The 15,536-nt window shown below is 58.8% G+C and overlaps 1 protein-coding gene across 3 annotated transcripts in view; it reads left to right on the top strand.

Moving 5' to 3' along the window:
• SULF2 (sulfatase 2) overlaps positions 1-15,042 on the top strand; it is a 113,399-nt gene extending 98,357 nt beyond the window's left edge. For all 3 annotated transcript variants that reach the window (XM_080814444.1, XM_080814446.1, XM_080814445.1), the window contains exons 11-21: positions 1,168-1,360; positions 8,265-8,493; positions 8,629-8,725; positions 9,075-9,169; positions 10,011-10,070; positions 10,484-10,653; positions 10,844-10,986; positions 12,060-12,183; positions 12,890-12,923; positions 13,129-13,179; positions 14,102-15,042. In XM_080814444.1, coding sequence (XP_080670570.1) covers positions 1,168-1,360; positions 8,265-8,493; positions 8,629-8,725; positions 9,075-9,169; positions 10,011-10,070; positions 10,484-10,653; positions 10,844-10,986; positions 12,060-12,183; positions 12,890-12,923; positions 13,129-13,179; positions 14,102-14,132 — 1,227 coding nt within the window. In that variant the 3' untranslated portion in view covers positions 14,133-15,042. The remainder of the gene's footprint in view (positions 1-1,167; positions 1,361-8,264; positions 8,494-8,628; positions 8,726-9,074; positions 9,170-10,010; positions 10,071-10,483; positions 10,654-10,843; positions 10,987-12,059; positions 12,184-12,889; positions 12,924-13,128; positions 13,180-14,101) is intronic.
• The last annotated feature ends 494 nt before the right edge of the window (positions 15,043-15,536 follow it).

Consider the following 15,536-nt stretch of genomic DNA (forward strand, 5'->3'; position numbering starts at 1 on the left):
AGGGAGCAGGTAGAGTCTGCCTTGGCTTCTCTGAGGTGGGCTCTGGGGAGGGGGTGCGGGGAGGGCAGGGCAGGGCCAAAGAGCCAGGAAAGCAGGCAGGGGGGCCCCGTCCAAGGGGTGCCCGCCGGCATCCCCCTGGGGTAACTCAGGCCTCACCTCTACGTGTGAGTAAAGCCAGGCCTTCCTGTCCCGCTTGTCGCTACGAGCCCGTGGCTTCCCAGGCCCAGGCGCGTGTTGGGTGGATTTCTCGAGGGTTCCCTGGGAGCAGCTCCGTCTTATCACCAGACCCAGCATTAGGACTGGCGCATCCGCAGGGCCGGGTCCCCACCCCCGTTTGTTCGTAAGCCCCCAGCCCCCAGCGCACCAGACCCCCTCCCCCTGTGTGGAGGACTCATGTCGGGGAAGAAGCCCGTCTGTGCCTCTGGACAAGCACTTCAGGTTACACCGCTCCCTTCCTTGCAGAGCACGGTTCCCAGCCCTGGAGCCATGTCCCTGAATGTCCCCAACAGAAAGCCCTGCCCTCCTGGGGCTGCGTGCTGGGGCGATCGTGGAAGTGGTGCTGATGTCAGATCCGAGCTTCGGAGACTGAGCTGCTGGGCCAGGGGCCTTTGTCCCCTTAGATTGTTCAGATCCCCCCATTGGCACCTTTCTCCCCACCCAGACTGGGGGTCAGGCAGTCCCCAGGGCGGCCCAGGGGCAGGCATCAGCATCTTCGAAACATTTTCAGAGTCTGTTCTGCACCCCAAAAGAAAAGAGTCCTAGAGGTAGAAGTCAGGCTGACCTGCTGGGGAGGCATCAGTCTCTCGCCCCCCAGCTACAGCTCTGGGGCCTCCAGGACTCCAGTCCCAATAGTCACCCAGGGGCAGGACAGTCGTGGCCCTGCCGATCAAGCCACCCATCCCCTCACCCCCCCCAGAGGCCATACCCCTCAGGGTGTGAGGGTGCTGTGAGCCCCGCCCCCACTCTGAGCCCCGCCCCCACTCTGAGCCCCGCCCCCCATCCGCCCTTCTATGCTCCTCCCACCGCAGACGTGCATCCCTCTGTCCCAGAGCCCGAGAGAGCCCGAGTCTGGCCCTCTGAGGGCCGGGAGGAGGGGGCCGGCTCGGGGCGGGGATGGGGACTGCGAGGCGAGGCCCCGGAGCCTGAGGGCCCGGCCGTGTCTTGCAGAAGTGGCAGTGTGTGGAGGACGCGTCCGGGAAGCTGAAGCTGCACAAGTGCAAGGGCCCCGCGCGGCTGGGGGGCGGGGCGCTCTCCAACCTGGTGCCCAAGTACTACGCGCCGGGCGGCGAGGCGTGTGCCTGCGACGTCGGCGACTACAAGCTCAGCCTGGCCGGTCGCCGGAAGAAGCTCTTCAAGAAGAGTGAGTGCCGCGGCCTGGGCGGGATGGGGCGGGAGGGGCGCGGTCCACCATAGCCGCGCAGACGCCCGCGTCCCCGTCACTGGTACTAGGTGACGTTCTGGGAGCGGGGACACAGCCACGGGCCCGGGCAGCGATGAAGCTGGAAGAGAATGTGCTAGAGGGAAGAGAATGTGCGAGGGCACTGAGCGCTGCACCTGGCAGCAGCTGAAGAGGCCAAGGAGAGGGCTGGAGAGGGGTTGGGGTCCACCGCGCAGGGGCCTCACAGAGCACCCCACGGCCCTTACTCTGAGATGAGAAGCCAATGGACAGCTTTGAGCAGAGGAGCCAAGGTCAGGTTGGTGTTTTTCAGGGATCCTCCAGCAGCTACTTGGCTGGACTGCGAGGGGCAGGAGCAGAAGCAGGAGGCCTGTGGGGAGGCCAGCTGGATGGCCTCCAGGAGACCTGGCGAGAAGCCTTGGTGCTTGACCCAGGCAGGCACATGCAAGAAGAGGTCTGGCTCTGGAAGGCCCTGGAAGGGAGAACCATCTGATAGTCGCTCCTCATTATTTGCTGATTGTCTTCCTAGCGGTAATTGACCTGTATCCCCCAAATCAGTAGTCAAGGTGCTTTCTCGGTCATTCACGGTCCGTGCGGAGTGGCAGAAATTTCTGACTCAGGCAACGCGCTCGCTCCCAGCTGAGCTCGGACGAGGCAGCGTCTGTCCTGCTTTCCAGCTGCAGCTCTAGTACTGTGTGCGAGCATCTTTTGTGCTTTTGCCCGGTGAGGTCACTGCTTGGCCTGGTGCTGAGGTGTTATGTGGTGTCCCCAAGCACAGGAAGGCTGAGATGTGCCCCACGGAGGAGACACATGGGTTAGATAGGCTTCCCGCAGGCATGAGACTCAGTGCTGTCCGCCAGGAGCTCGGTGTTAAAGGATCAATGGTATCTATTAAATGAGGCGTCTTCAGACAGAAACACACAGAGAACAAGTTTCTGTATTGATAGTTGACAAACACGCTGTGACCAGAGGCTCGCAGGAACTGAGCCCCACATTTCCGCTAGGAGCAGTGGCACAGTGTCAGCTAACCCAGTGTTCAGGGGACTTTAAAGAACATAACGACCTCAAATAACGAGAATCAGCCGTACTTTGGATAAGTGGGGCAGAACCTCCATCCCAGTGAGGAGCCATCCAAGATGTCAGGGCTCACTCCCTCCAGGGGCTGAGGAAGGACAGCCAGCCAGCCAGCGGACAGGGAAAGCGGACCCAAAGTCCCCTAGATCCGACCACAAAACTCCTGTCACCCTGGGCAAGTCCTGGCCCCATTCCAAGGTTCAGCTCCACCTGGAAAGAATGCACCTGTGCCTGGAACGTGCTCAGAGACCCCTGGGGGCCAGGCCTCCGTCTCGGTGAGACCCAGTCTGTGGACCAGAAGCATCCCCTCCAGACCTGGGCAGTTCCCCATGCCGCCCACGTGTCAGGCCCCCGGACCCAAGGACAACCAAAGCCTAATTAGAGACTTTAGCCCCAGGTGTTTTCGTCCTTAATAGTGGTGAAATAGACATAAAGTTTGCCATTCTAACTACTTTTTAAAAATTTTTTAAAAGATTTTATTTATTCATTTGAGCCACAGAGCGAGAGAAACAAACAGAAGGTTAGCGGGAGTGGGAGAAGCAGCCCAACGTGGGGCTCAATCCCAGGACCCTGAGATCGTGACCCAAGCTGAAGGCAGACGCTTAACCATCTGAGCCACCCAGGCGCCCCTAATTTTTTTTTAAGATTTATTTATTTGAGAGAGAGAGAGAGAGAAAGAGAACCTGAGCGGGAGGGGCCGAGGGAGAGGGAGAGAGTCTTAAGCAGACTCTGGGCTGACTGCAGAGCCCATGTGGGGCCCAGTCCCACAACCCTAAGATCACAACCTGAGCTGAAACCAAGAGTCGGACACTGAACCGACCGCGCCGCCCGGGCACCCCTCTAACTATTTTCAAGTGCAGGGTCAGGGGCATGAAGCACCTTCACGTGGTTGCATGGCCATCACCACCATCCATCCCCAGAGCTCTCCTCATCCTGCAAAACTGAAACTCTGTCCCCATTCCCCTCCCTCCCCCGGCCCCGGCCACCGGCCTTGTATTGCTGTCTCTGGGCGTCTGAGTGTGTGTGGACCCGAATAAGTGTGCAGTGCGTGTCCTCGTGGGGCGGGCTTACCTCACTCAGCATGACGTCCTCAAGGGTCATCCGTGGTGTCGCCCGGGTCAGAGTCCCCTCCACAGCACCCCGGCTCCTGCTGCCTCCGATAGTGCTTCCGAGTGGGGGGGCCCCCCATTATATGGCCTCACGAGCCCATTAGTCACCGCCAAGCTCATCTTCTTTAGCCAGCTCAGAGCACGGGCTTCCAGATTGAATTCCACAGCTGACATCTTGCTTCAGCACACGGCGCGGTGCCTGATCTTCGAATAGCACCAGAAGCTGTGACTCAGTTGAGATCCCCACCCCCCACTAATACTCAGAGGAAAGAAAAAGCACCAACATAACCAGGATCCCAGTGCGCCCAAGTGCTCACGGGAGTTCAGTGTAACCGAGGTCCCATCTTGGACACACCTCGCGGCAACACGGGGACCAAGGCGGGGACCCTCCTTAGGACACACAGGAAGCCCCGGTCACACAGCTGAACTGGGGGCCCAGGCCTCACCCACTGGCCCCGCGATCATCCCCCCGCAAGTGCCTCCCGCCCCTTTCTGAGCAGCCGGCCCCGAGCAGGGCTTCTCAGCCCCTCCACAGTCTCCTCGCCCCACACCCAGGGGACACTTGGCCCTGTGGAGCCATCTCTCCTTGTCACAGCCGTGTGATGGGGGCTCGGGTGGGAAAGGGCCAGGGGTACTTGCAAACATCCCACAAGGCACAGGACAGTCTCCCACAACAAAGGATTGTTGGGCCCCCAAATGTCACCAGTTTGGAGGTTGAGAAGCCCCGGTTCAGAGCCACTCAGACCCCAGCCCGCCATGATCCAGCTGGGGCACCGGCTGCGGTGGGAGGAAGCCAGGCAGGGCTGGCCGGCCCAGCACAGGGCGACGGGCCCCACCAGCCACCGTTTACTCGCTTGGGCTCCCAACAAACCCACGGCCCTACTGGGCACCAAACGCTGAGGTTCCAAAGTCGAACGAGAGAGACACAGATCGGGCCCGTGGGTGAGACAAGGTGTAAGCAAGTTAACAGAGCGGGAAGATGCCAGAACAGGGGGCGCAGAGGCCCTGGGGGGTCCCAGCCCCAGAGAGCGGGCTGCAGGGCCCAGGGTTTTCCAGGCCCGGGGGGTGCGTGGGCCCCGCTGGGGACCTTGGACACGGCTGTCCCAGCTGCCGAGTGCCCTCTGGCCACAGGGCGGCTGCGCGATACCAGCTTCCGGGAGCTGCCGAAGTTACCAGCTCTGTTCACGTCGTCCTGCAAGGGGCCCTGCAGGGCAGGGACCGTGGTGAGGACATAGCTGCTCACATTAGCCAAATTGTCTGGGGTCACACCTTTGCTCGGGATTTGCACCGGAGCAGTCAGATTCCAGAGCCCGTGCTCTTGGCCACGGGGTTATGAAGCCCTTCCATTCCCAGGACGCAGGTTGGCGGGGACACCTCTGGGACCCTGGAAACAAAGCCCACGAGGGTGACCAGGAGAGCGAGGAGTGTGGCTTCACGTCCAGGCAAAGGTTCACATGGGGGCCGGCAGCCTCATCTGTAAAGGAGCAGAGAGTCAATCTTTGAGGTTTTGCAGGCTGAACGGTCTCTCGACTTCTCCAGTCTGTCACTGGAGCGAGGAAAGAGCCGTGGCCTCGGTAGCTTCCTCACAAAACCGGACAGAGGCCGAGATTCGGCCGTTAGGCTAGAGCTTGGGGACCTCTGGGTGCATGGCTGGGGGATGGAGGTGGGCAGATCCAAACCCACCGACTCCTGAGCAAGCAAGACAACAGGGGCCGTAAGAACCCGGTGGGTCCACTTCTCGGCCCTCGTGGGCACGTATGAGCCAGCGGTTCACACTGTGTGTATCAGGGACCCAGGGACTGTGGCTTCAGGGGGACTGGACTCAGGAAGGAAAAAGCCAAGGGGGGAGCTGGCCCAAGGTTTTGCTAAGAGATGCCTCTCCTGGGCCTGGGCCCCCGGATCCTTTGGCCCGTGTGACTCTGATAGAAGGGATCTGGGAACTGAAAGATACAAACATCTGCCCCAGGAGCGGGGGCATCAAGAGCAACTTCGGCTGCCCAGGGACATTCTGCAACCCCCTCCCTCCCCCCAACCCCGGGGAGTCCTATCCGCGGGCCTCGGGCGCCATCTGGTGGCCACTGGGAGCCCAGCAGAAAGGTGGGCCGAGCAGGGCTCTAGGCCCTTCTCCAGAAAGATGCACCAGACCAGCGGGGTTACAGACTTGTTGCACAGCAGGACCAGACCTGAGTGAAGGGGGCAGAGCTTTAACACAGAAGGGAGGGCTGGGGACTGTGGCCAACAGGAGAACGGACCACCTGTCTAAAGGAGCAGGGTCAGCCCCTGCCCAGGCGTACTGGGCAGGCCCGTGGACCCAGGGCGGGCAGGTGCCTCTTTGATTCTGTCCTCCGAAGCTGGAAATCTGCTACATGACCACCCATCCCCACCTTTCTCAAATGTTACCAACTTGATCCAAGTTGGTTTTTAATATATAGAAGATCTGCAAACGTGGGCTCTGACTTTAGCCTGCATGCCCTCAGTTTTCAGTAGCAGACGTAGAGCCTGGGGAAAATGCCTCCGAGCCCTGTCTCTCTGCTCAGCCCCGGGGAGAACATCCAGCTCCGGGCTGGCCAGTCAGACGGAGAAGCTCAGAGACCCTTCTGCAAGCCGCTCCCTTTCCTTTCCAGGAGAATGTGCTACCCAGCTTTGTTCCTTTCCAGTTCAAATTAATGCAGTTTTTTTTGTCTTTGTTTCTTATTGAGGTGTAACTGATATGTTAGTTTGGGGTGTGCAACATAGTGGCATAATACTTGCAGACTTTGCAAAATGATCAAATAGGTAGTTCAGATCCATCACCATACAGTGACAAAAATTCATTTATTATAAAAATGTTAAAAGGTCTCTCTTAGAAACGTTCAAATACACAGTACGGTCCTATCAGCTAGAGTCACCGTCCCATACACGGCATCCCCAGGACTCGGTCATTCTATAACTAGAAGTACCTTTTAAGCCCCTTCACTTATTTTGCCCATTCCTGCCCCCAGACCTCTGGCAACCACCAGACTGTTCTCTGTATCTGTGAGCTCGGGGGTTTTTTTTGGGGGGGGGGGTATTTTTAGATTCCACGTGTAAGTAAGATCAGGTGGTGTTTTTCTCTGTCTGACTTGTTTCACTTAGCATTATATATCCTCTGGGTCCATCCATGTTGGTCTTTTTGGTTTTGTTTTTTAAGATTTTATTTACGTAGTTACTTAAGAGAGAGCGCGCACAAGCAGGACAGAGAGGGACAAGCAGACTCCCAGCTGAGCAGGGAGCCCAACCAGGGGCTCAGTCCCAGGACCCTGAGACCATGACCTGAGCCAAAGGCAGAGGCTTAACCCACTGAGCCACCCAGGCGCCCCTGTTTGTTGTCCCTTTGATGACAGTCATTCTAACAGATGTGAGGCGGTAGCTTATGGAGGTTTTGCTTCGCCTTTCCCGGATGATGAGCAGTGCTGACCACCTTTTCATGTACCTGTTGGCCATTTTGATATCTTCTTTAGAAAAATGTCTATTCAGAGTCTCTGCCCATTTTTAAATCAGATTATTTGGGTTTATGCTGTTGAGTTGTCTAAGTTTTTATCTAATTTGGATATTAACCTCGTCCTGATCAGTTTCTTATCATCAACGGGTGCTGAATTTTGTCTGCTTTTCCTGCATCCACTGAGATGATCCCACGATTTTTATCCCTCATTTTGTTAAACGTGGTGTATCACACGGCTTGACTGGCAGACGGCGGGCCATCCTCTCAGCCCTGGAATAAATCCCACTTTATTGTGCTGTTTGATCCTTTTACTGTATTACTGAATTCAGTTTGCTGATACTTTTACTGAGGGGTGTTGCCGTTACATTCATGAGGGAAACTGGCCTATAATCTTCTTTTCTGGTGGTGTCCTTGTCTGGTTTTGATATCAGGGTCATGCTGACCTGTGAAGTGAGTTTGGAAATGTTGTTTCTTAGAAGAGTCTGAGAAGGACTGGTATTAATTCTTCTTTAAATGTTTGTTAGAATTCACCAGTGAAACCATCTGGTCCTGGACTTCTGTTTATTGGGAAGTTTCTGATTACCGATTTGATCTCCTTACTTCATGATTTTATATCCACCTTCCGTTTTTTCGCTTTTTCTTTTTTTATTGATGTGAAATACCATTTCTGTAATTTTAAAGTCTACAATTCAGAAGTATGTATGACATTCACAGTGTAGTGCACCTACCACCTCTACTTCCAGAACCTTCCATCAGCCCAAAAGGGAACCCCATCACGGTCTCTCCATCCCACGGCAACCACGAACTCGTTTTTGGTTTCTTTACCTCCTCTGGACGTTCTGAACAAATAGACCCATACAGCACGGGATCTCTCGTGTCTGGCTGCGTTCACAGAGCGTCGTGAGGTGGACACCCACCCACATGGTAGCGTGCATCATGGCCTCGGTCCTCTGTGGCTGGACAGTCCATCACATGGATGGACCACGTGTGTCCGCGCATAGCTCTTTCCGGGGATCATCTCAAGCCACTCTCTCCTTAGCTCTGCGCCTTGCGTTTTCCCAATTGAATCACCGTGTCGTTCTTCCCACTGGGGTCCATCCAGGTCCTGCTTCCCGGGTGGGTAGGTCTCATGAGCGCTCGAGTCTCCGGACCAGTAGTCCGCTGCCCGGAGAGCCTGGCCGGCCCGGCCAGCCCCGCTAACCCAGCCACCCGCCGACGCCCACAGAGTACAAGACCAGCTACGCCCGGAACCGCTCCATCCGCTCCGTGGCCATCGGGGAGGACGGCGGGGCGCACCGCACAGGCCTGGACGACACATCCCAGCCCCGCAACCTTAGCAAGCGGCACTGGCCACGGGCCCCTGAGGACCCAGACGACAAGGACGGCGGAGACTTCAGTGGCACAGGAGGCCTTCCAGACTACTCAGCCCCCAACCCCATTAAAGTGACACACCGGTGAGCATCCCAGAGGAGGGCAGGCCCCAGTGGGGGGGGCAGCTGGGGTCTTGTGGGGGGAGCACTCACATCTCGGGCCCCTGGCTGGGCTTCGTTGGCCCCTCGGAGGCACATGTGGCCCTTTCTCCTGAGCAGGTGCTACATCCTCGAGAATGACACGGTCCAGTGCGACCTGGATCTGTACAAGTCCCTGCAGGCCTGGAAAGATCATAAGCTGCACATCGACCACGAGGTGAGGGGTTCTGGGCCGGGAGCACCCACACACACACCCCGAGCTCGGCAGGGCCACCAGCCGTACCAGGAGGGCAGCGAGTCCTCCCGGAATCCTCGGACATCAGACAGGGTGCTTCCAGGCCACGGGGGAGGACAGTGTAGTCCGGGACTGAGCCTGGGGGAGACGAGGCCTCGGTGGGCTCAGCGGGTCCTCGGGAGCCTGGCCACTTCGCCAGGGGGAACCCAGGGCCCCTCAGCAGCCCCAGATACAGGCAAGGGCCAGGCCCCCAGCCCCCCAGGCCATACATTCTTCCCCACCCCACCACCCCCCAGAGTTTCATAGCCTCCTCGCCTGCTCTCTGCCTCAGATCGAAACCCTGCAGAACAAAATTAAGAACCTGCGGGAAGTCCGAGGTCACCTGAAGAAAAAGCGTCCTGAGGAATGTGATTGTCACAAAATCAGGTGAGGAGGCAGCGAGGACCAGCCAGGACACCCCGGAAAGGCCCCTGGTGCTCCTGCCGGACACTGCTAGGGACACAGCCTCTGCTCCGGGACTCCCTTCATTATCTGTACAGCCCTAGCTCCTCGCTCAGGGGGAGACCAGAAACCCTGTAGGAACTCACATGCCCATTGTCTGTGCTGGGCACAGACCGCGGCCCCCCAGGAGCCGGCCAGACGTCCCGCTTCTGCACCGCTGACGGGGGCAGGCTCTAGCCGTGGGGGCCTGGTTCCCCGGAGGGGAAGGTGCCTTGCTCACTGCCCTTCCAGGAACAGCCCACGTGGCCCGAGGCCCACGTCCCCAGCTCAGCGATCTGTGGCCCAGGGCTCACCGTCCAGCCGAATTTCTGTGGTGCTGGCACTGGGCCATGTCTACACCGTCCAGCACAGCAGCCAGCAGCCCCGCGTGGCTCTCATGCTCTTGCAATGTGGCTGGGGTGACAGGGGAACTGAACTTGTGATTTGATGTAAATGGAAACAGCCACAGGGGGCCCATGGGTCCTGCACCAGACAGCGTGCTCCCTTCTCAGAAGGGGCTGGCCCCGAGCCCGCTTGCGGTGGGCAGGGCTCTGGCGGGCCCCCAACCCGGAGGTGCCAGCCCAGCTTCCAGTCCCACTGACTTAACCCCACCCAGGAGCCCCCAGCTCGCCTCCGGGCTGGAGCTGCCTCCCTGGGGATGGTTTCCACCCCAGCGCTGCCCCAGAGAGCCAGCCGGGGGTCCCAGGGAACCGCGGTTTGCACAACCCCCCTCCCCAAGAGCTGCCCCTTAAGCAGCTTCTGAACGGCGGGGCGGGCTCTGTTACAGTTACCACACCCAGCACAAAGGCCGCCTCAAGCACAAGGGCTCCAGTCTGCACCCTTTCAGGTAAGGGCGGTTTAAGGCTCAGGGGACCTAAGGCAAACAGGAGAAGGAAAGAGGTCCCCGCCCTTCCCTGGGAGGTAGGCCTTGAAAGGGTGGGACTCCCTGAGCGGCTCTCCGGCGCCCCCCCGAGGCTGGAGGGGTTGCTGCCGCCCCACCAAGCAGGGCGGGGCTGGGAGTCCCACCGCCGCCTGGGGGCGCCGGCTGCAGGGGCAGGAGGCCGGGCCTGGCCCCCACCCGTTGTCAGACCAGCGGTGGGTCTTGGCCAGCGGTCCTTCGCCTGGGGGACCCCCCCACGGCAGGGTGCCCGGCGCCAGGCAGGAAGAGCAGAGGTTCAGGGGCCCGGACCCCAAGGAGCCAAGGAGGCTGCAGGTGGGGACTGGGGGAGGTGTGAGGGGTGTGGCCGTGTGTGCCCCTAGGAAGGGCCTGCAGGAGAAGGACAAGGTGTGGCTGCTGCGGGAGCAGAAGCGGAAGAAGAAACTTCGCAAGCTGCTCAAGCGCCTGCAGAACAACGACACGTGCAGCATGCCGGGCCTCACGTGCTTCACCCACGACAACCAGCACTGGCAGACGGCGCCGCTCTGGACACGTGAGCGAGCGGGCAGGCGCGGGCAGGAGGGCTGCTCCGGGGCTGCACGGGACCCCCCACCACCACCACCACTGGGCCCCCAGCTCAGGACCGCAGGGCTCACAAGCCCTCCGGACAGAAGGGGACCCAGGGCCCCAGACGGGAACCCCCGTGGGCCGCTCACCAGGCACGCACCCCCTTCCCTTGGCAGTGGGGCCCTTCTGCGCCTGCACCAGCGCCAACAACAACACCTACTGGTGCATGAGGACCATCAACGAGACCCACAACTTCCTCTTCTGCGAATTCGCCACGGGCTTCCTGGAGTACTTTGATCTCAACACCGACCCCTACCAGGTACACGCAACCCAGGCTGGAGAAGCGGGGACGGGGTCCCCTGAGCAAGTGACAGCACATCTTCCAAGCCCAGGCTTCCCCCTGAGCCCCTAAGGTGGGAGGGACCCGTGCGCCCTGGGCCCCCCTGTGCCGCCATCCTCCTGCACCTGGAGCTTGGGTCTTAGACCGCCTGTCCCTCTAACTTAGGCACCCACAGGCTTTAAAGCTAAGTGTGGAGGCTCCTAGAACTGGAGGGCTTTGGGGGTCCCTAGGGTCAGACCAAACCCTGTACACTCGGGCCTACGGGGACACGCTGGCCAGAGCCAGCAATCATGACATGCCAAGCACTAGCCCAAGTGTCTGCGAGTACTAAACCATCGGAACACACACCTGCCCAGGGGCCCAGAACATGTAAGACAGACAGGAGCCCCCGGTCTCTAGTGAGCGGCCTGTGCGCGTCCCTTCTGAGACGGCCGGTCCCCACGGAGCTTCTCCGCGCTGGAGCTTCCCAGCAGCTCGGCTTTGCTTCCGTCCGACTTCCGGGTCTTGAGAAAAGCCTGCAGTCGTTTTGTAGGAAACCTGGTTTTTAAATGCCAGCGGCTCCCCAGTCTTGGTCTTCAGCTGCCACATAGGCTGCCGGGTCTCTCCCCTTAGACAGGCCATCCCCATCCTTTACACCAGGGGGTGGCAGAGCGCACAGCTTTGTCACCAGCAGCTCCCAGAGGAGGCAAGAACCTAGATCCCTGAGTCCCCCCTTCCCCAAGTGGCAGCTTCGTGGTCAGGAGGCGCTGAGGGGCTGCAGGGGACGGTCTGGAATTGCAGGGAAGAGCGGACACCGAGGTGCTGGAGCCGCTGGTCGGGAAAGGGAGGCACCTGGGGCCCGTCTGTCCTGCGGGAGAGAACGTGGCAGGGCTCACGGGCACGACACAGTCCGGACTGTCCCCAGCTCCAGCTGCGGCAGAGTAAAGATCACTGCCCACAGCACCCCTGCCCCCCGCCTGCCTGGAGGAAGTGCCCTGGTTGGGGGAAGCTGGTGTCGTGTCCCCCCACCGCCCCACCGCCCATGCCTTGCTGACGACCTTTGTCCCGCCCAGCTGATGAACGCGGTGAACACGCTGGACAGGGACGTCCTCAACCAGCTCCACGTGCAGCTCATGGAGCTGAGGAGCTGCAAGGGTTACAAGCAGTGCAACCCCCGGACGCGGAACATGGAGCTGGGTGAGTCGCCGCTCTGGCGTGGGGCTGCGGGGAGCAGGGCCCCGTAGGAGGGAATTTAGGAGGTCGGTCTCGTCTGAAGTGGGGGCTGGCAAATCCCCACCAGGGGCTGCGGTTCCCCCTCCCTAACGTGCACCAAGTTCACAGAAGTCCCGACACGCTGTGTCGGTCACGGTGCTACATGTCTCCGGGTCAGTGTCTCATCACCCTGTGACAACCCGGGGCGGGGCGGTGGGCGCGAGTCTGCTCATTCGGGTTTACGGGGCAGTCACGTGACCGGGGGCTGATTCCGAAGCCCACACGCTAGGTCACGTGGCTGATCCTCCAGGAAGCTTGCCGAGAGCCACACACGGATGTCCCCACCACCCCGCTCTCAGGGCTCATGGCTACAGATCCTCTGTCATATAGGTGTCCCTGCCTGTATGTGCCTCCCCGCCATGACTGTGACCCAGGTCACTGCTGGATGGATACATCAGGGTCCTACAGCTGGTGACACGCAGTACGGGCAACCCCCAGGCTACCTAGGAGTCGGGAACGCTCACGTCCTGATTCAGCCACTCCATCTGCCCTGGGGGACATAGTCAACGTCATGAATGACAAAAACAGGAAAAAAAAAAAAAAAAAGAAAGGCAGTTACAAAGCAGGTGTCATTGCTTGTGCCATTTTTGCCCTAAACTGTTTCTCTTTTGTTCATTTGTGTCTCATTTAGGACTTAAAGATGGAGGAAGCTACGAGCAATACAGGTATCCGGTCCCGTTGTTAGAGCCTGAGCCCGTCCCCTGTGCTGGCCCATCCGGGGTCCAGCCTCTGAGGTGGCGCGAGTCGGGCTGAGGCCCTGCCCTTTCTCTGGTCTGCCAGGGGCCTGGACTACCCACCCCGGGGGGGCGGGGAGGGCCTTTGTCTTTCTGGGTGAAGCTAACAGACTCTCTTTCATACCCCAAAACTTAGGCAGTTTCAGCGTCGAAAGTGGCCAGAAATGAAGAGACCTTCCAAATCGCTGTGAGTTGAGATTTACAGAGAGATCTGGTTTGCCTTGCGTCCTTCTGCCGAAGCTGCTGTGTGTGCATGCCCTTGCTTTCGTGATCCTGTCCGTTCGTGTCACCAGCAGGGAGCAAGGGCTTCCCGTGTCCTAGATCAACACCTTGTCTGATGCTACCTGTAGCATAACCGAGGCCTGGTAGACCAGCGTAGTCCTTAGAGGTTGAGAAGCTAGTAAACCGTACACTTGCCAGACATCGCAAAGGCTGCAGAAGGGCTAGCCGGTCCGTCCATGGCAGCAGCAGGGCGACCTCCTGAAACGGCTCCCAAAATATCCCTACCCCTGAGTCTCCCCCCAGCGCCAGAGCGTCTGCCGAAGGGCTGAGATTGGGGCGACCTGGGTCCCCTCTAGGCTAAACGGAACGACCAGTGGGATGGGGCTCGAATCCTCGAACTCACCGAGCAAATCCAAACACACAGACATGTGTGAGAGGGTTAGAGCTCAGGGGAAGAGCATTCGACTGCAGATAGGTGTGAGGATTTTCCGCTCACACTGGCCATTCCTCTGACATTCCGTTACCAACCAGGCAAACAGACCCCCTTGGTGCCCTGCCCTGTGCGGTCTCTAGGCTCTGCCCTCCCTTCTTTACGTGCACAGAAACCACCTGTGGCTTCTTAGGACAATACCAGCGGGCCGGCCGGGCAGTTCTTTGGCGCTCCCAGAATTAAAGCGCATCACCTCCCGGGTCACATCCCCAGTGCCACCTCTGCCGGCCAGAGCGTGCAAGCCACAGACGAAGTCGGGGTGGCTGGCCGGGAGAGGGCCCTTCCTCGGGGACCCTGCTGTACTCCCTCCCAGCAGCCACACCCCTGTGGCAAAGCGCACGGAGGCGCGTCGGGGCTGCTTCCTGGGACACTGAGAGGAGTCTGCTTTGTTCCGCAGGGGACAGCTGTGGGAAGGCTGGGAAGGTTAGGAAGCACACGGCGGGCCTCCAGACCAGAAGCGCCATCTGACCGTACCGACCAGGAAGACCGTGCACGATTTCAGGCGGGCCCGCGCTCCTAGCCGGGGGCCTGAGTCACGGGACCTGCTTTCCGTCAACATGGCCCGCTCTGGGAGACAACCATCGGGAGTAGTGGGACTTCGGGAAGTCCATTTTTGCCCCTGCTTTTGCTTTGGACGATACCTCACCAGCTGCACAAAATGCATTTTCATATCAAACAGTCACCACTAACCCTCTCTGAGAGGCTTACAAGTGAAGAAGATTTTCTTGGCAATTTCCCCCACCGGTGTAAGGCACTAGAACTTTTGAAAAAATCATAGGGGAAGAATACCCCCGTTTCAGACCCTTCTTCTTTCGGTTCATCACAAAGAAGGAACTCGGACAGCAGCAGCAGCAGCGACGCGACCTGCAGCTGCCTGGAGGCGGCGCCGGGCTGGGCAGCACGGAGGGCACCGGTACCAGTGCCGTGAGGCAGGCTGTCTCCAAAGAGACGGACTCCACTGTACATAGGAGACTCTGCGCGCAACGGCGTGGGAACTCGTAGGGGACTCTAACCAGAAAACCCGGTTTGCAGGAGTGGTGGTGTCAATAAACGCTCTGTGGCCAGTGTAAAGAAAACCCCTTGCACTTGTGGACATTTCTGTTCCTGCCCAGACGCCGTTTCCGCCCGTATTCCTTTGTCATCTGTCCCAGAACTGATGTTTTTTTTAAGTACTGAAAAGAATGAAGTTGATGTATGTATGTCCCAGGTTTTAACAAAATTGTATTTGTAAAGAAATTTTGTAGTCTAAGTATTGTCATACGACGTTCGAAGTCCCAGCCAACGACCGGCAGTTGGTATGAGGTAACCTTTAACATTTTGTAAAAGGCCGTTCTTGGGAGTTCTTTGGTGTGCTTGGTTTTTTTAAAAAAGCAGTCAACACCTTTTTGGAAGGAGACACTTAGGTTTTCCCAAGGGGGAATAGAGGCGTATAAATTAATGATGAAAATTCACCACACTTCAGCAACCTCGCAGGTAAGTCTCCCGTTCCCCCCCCCCCCCCCCCGCTTCAGGACCCTGCTTTTTAAAAATGTTAATCGACTGCAGAGCAATTCACCCTATTAGCAGGCCCCTCTCTGTGCGCCCGCTAGCCCGGCCTGGCCAGCATGGCGGTCAGAGGCCAGGAGGGAGGAACAGGAGAGCCCGCCCCGGCTACCACCCAACCTGCCGCACTTCTCAATGAGCAGACAGTGGAGAGGACCCCCAAAGTGCTCGCCTTCGAGCGTAACAGCTCTGTGCTTTTCCACTGTTAGGATTATTTGAAACAGGATCCCTTAACCACCTCTTTACCCTTAATCCAATCAGGATTTTTTTTTAAAGGAAAAGAAGGAAAC

This window comes from Martes martes, assembly GCF_963455335.1.
Source record: "Martes martes genome assembly, chromosome: 9".
Classification (NCBI taxonomy): Eukaryota; Metazoa; Chordata; class Mammalia; order Carnivora; family Mustelidae; genus Martes; species Martes martes.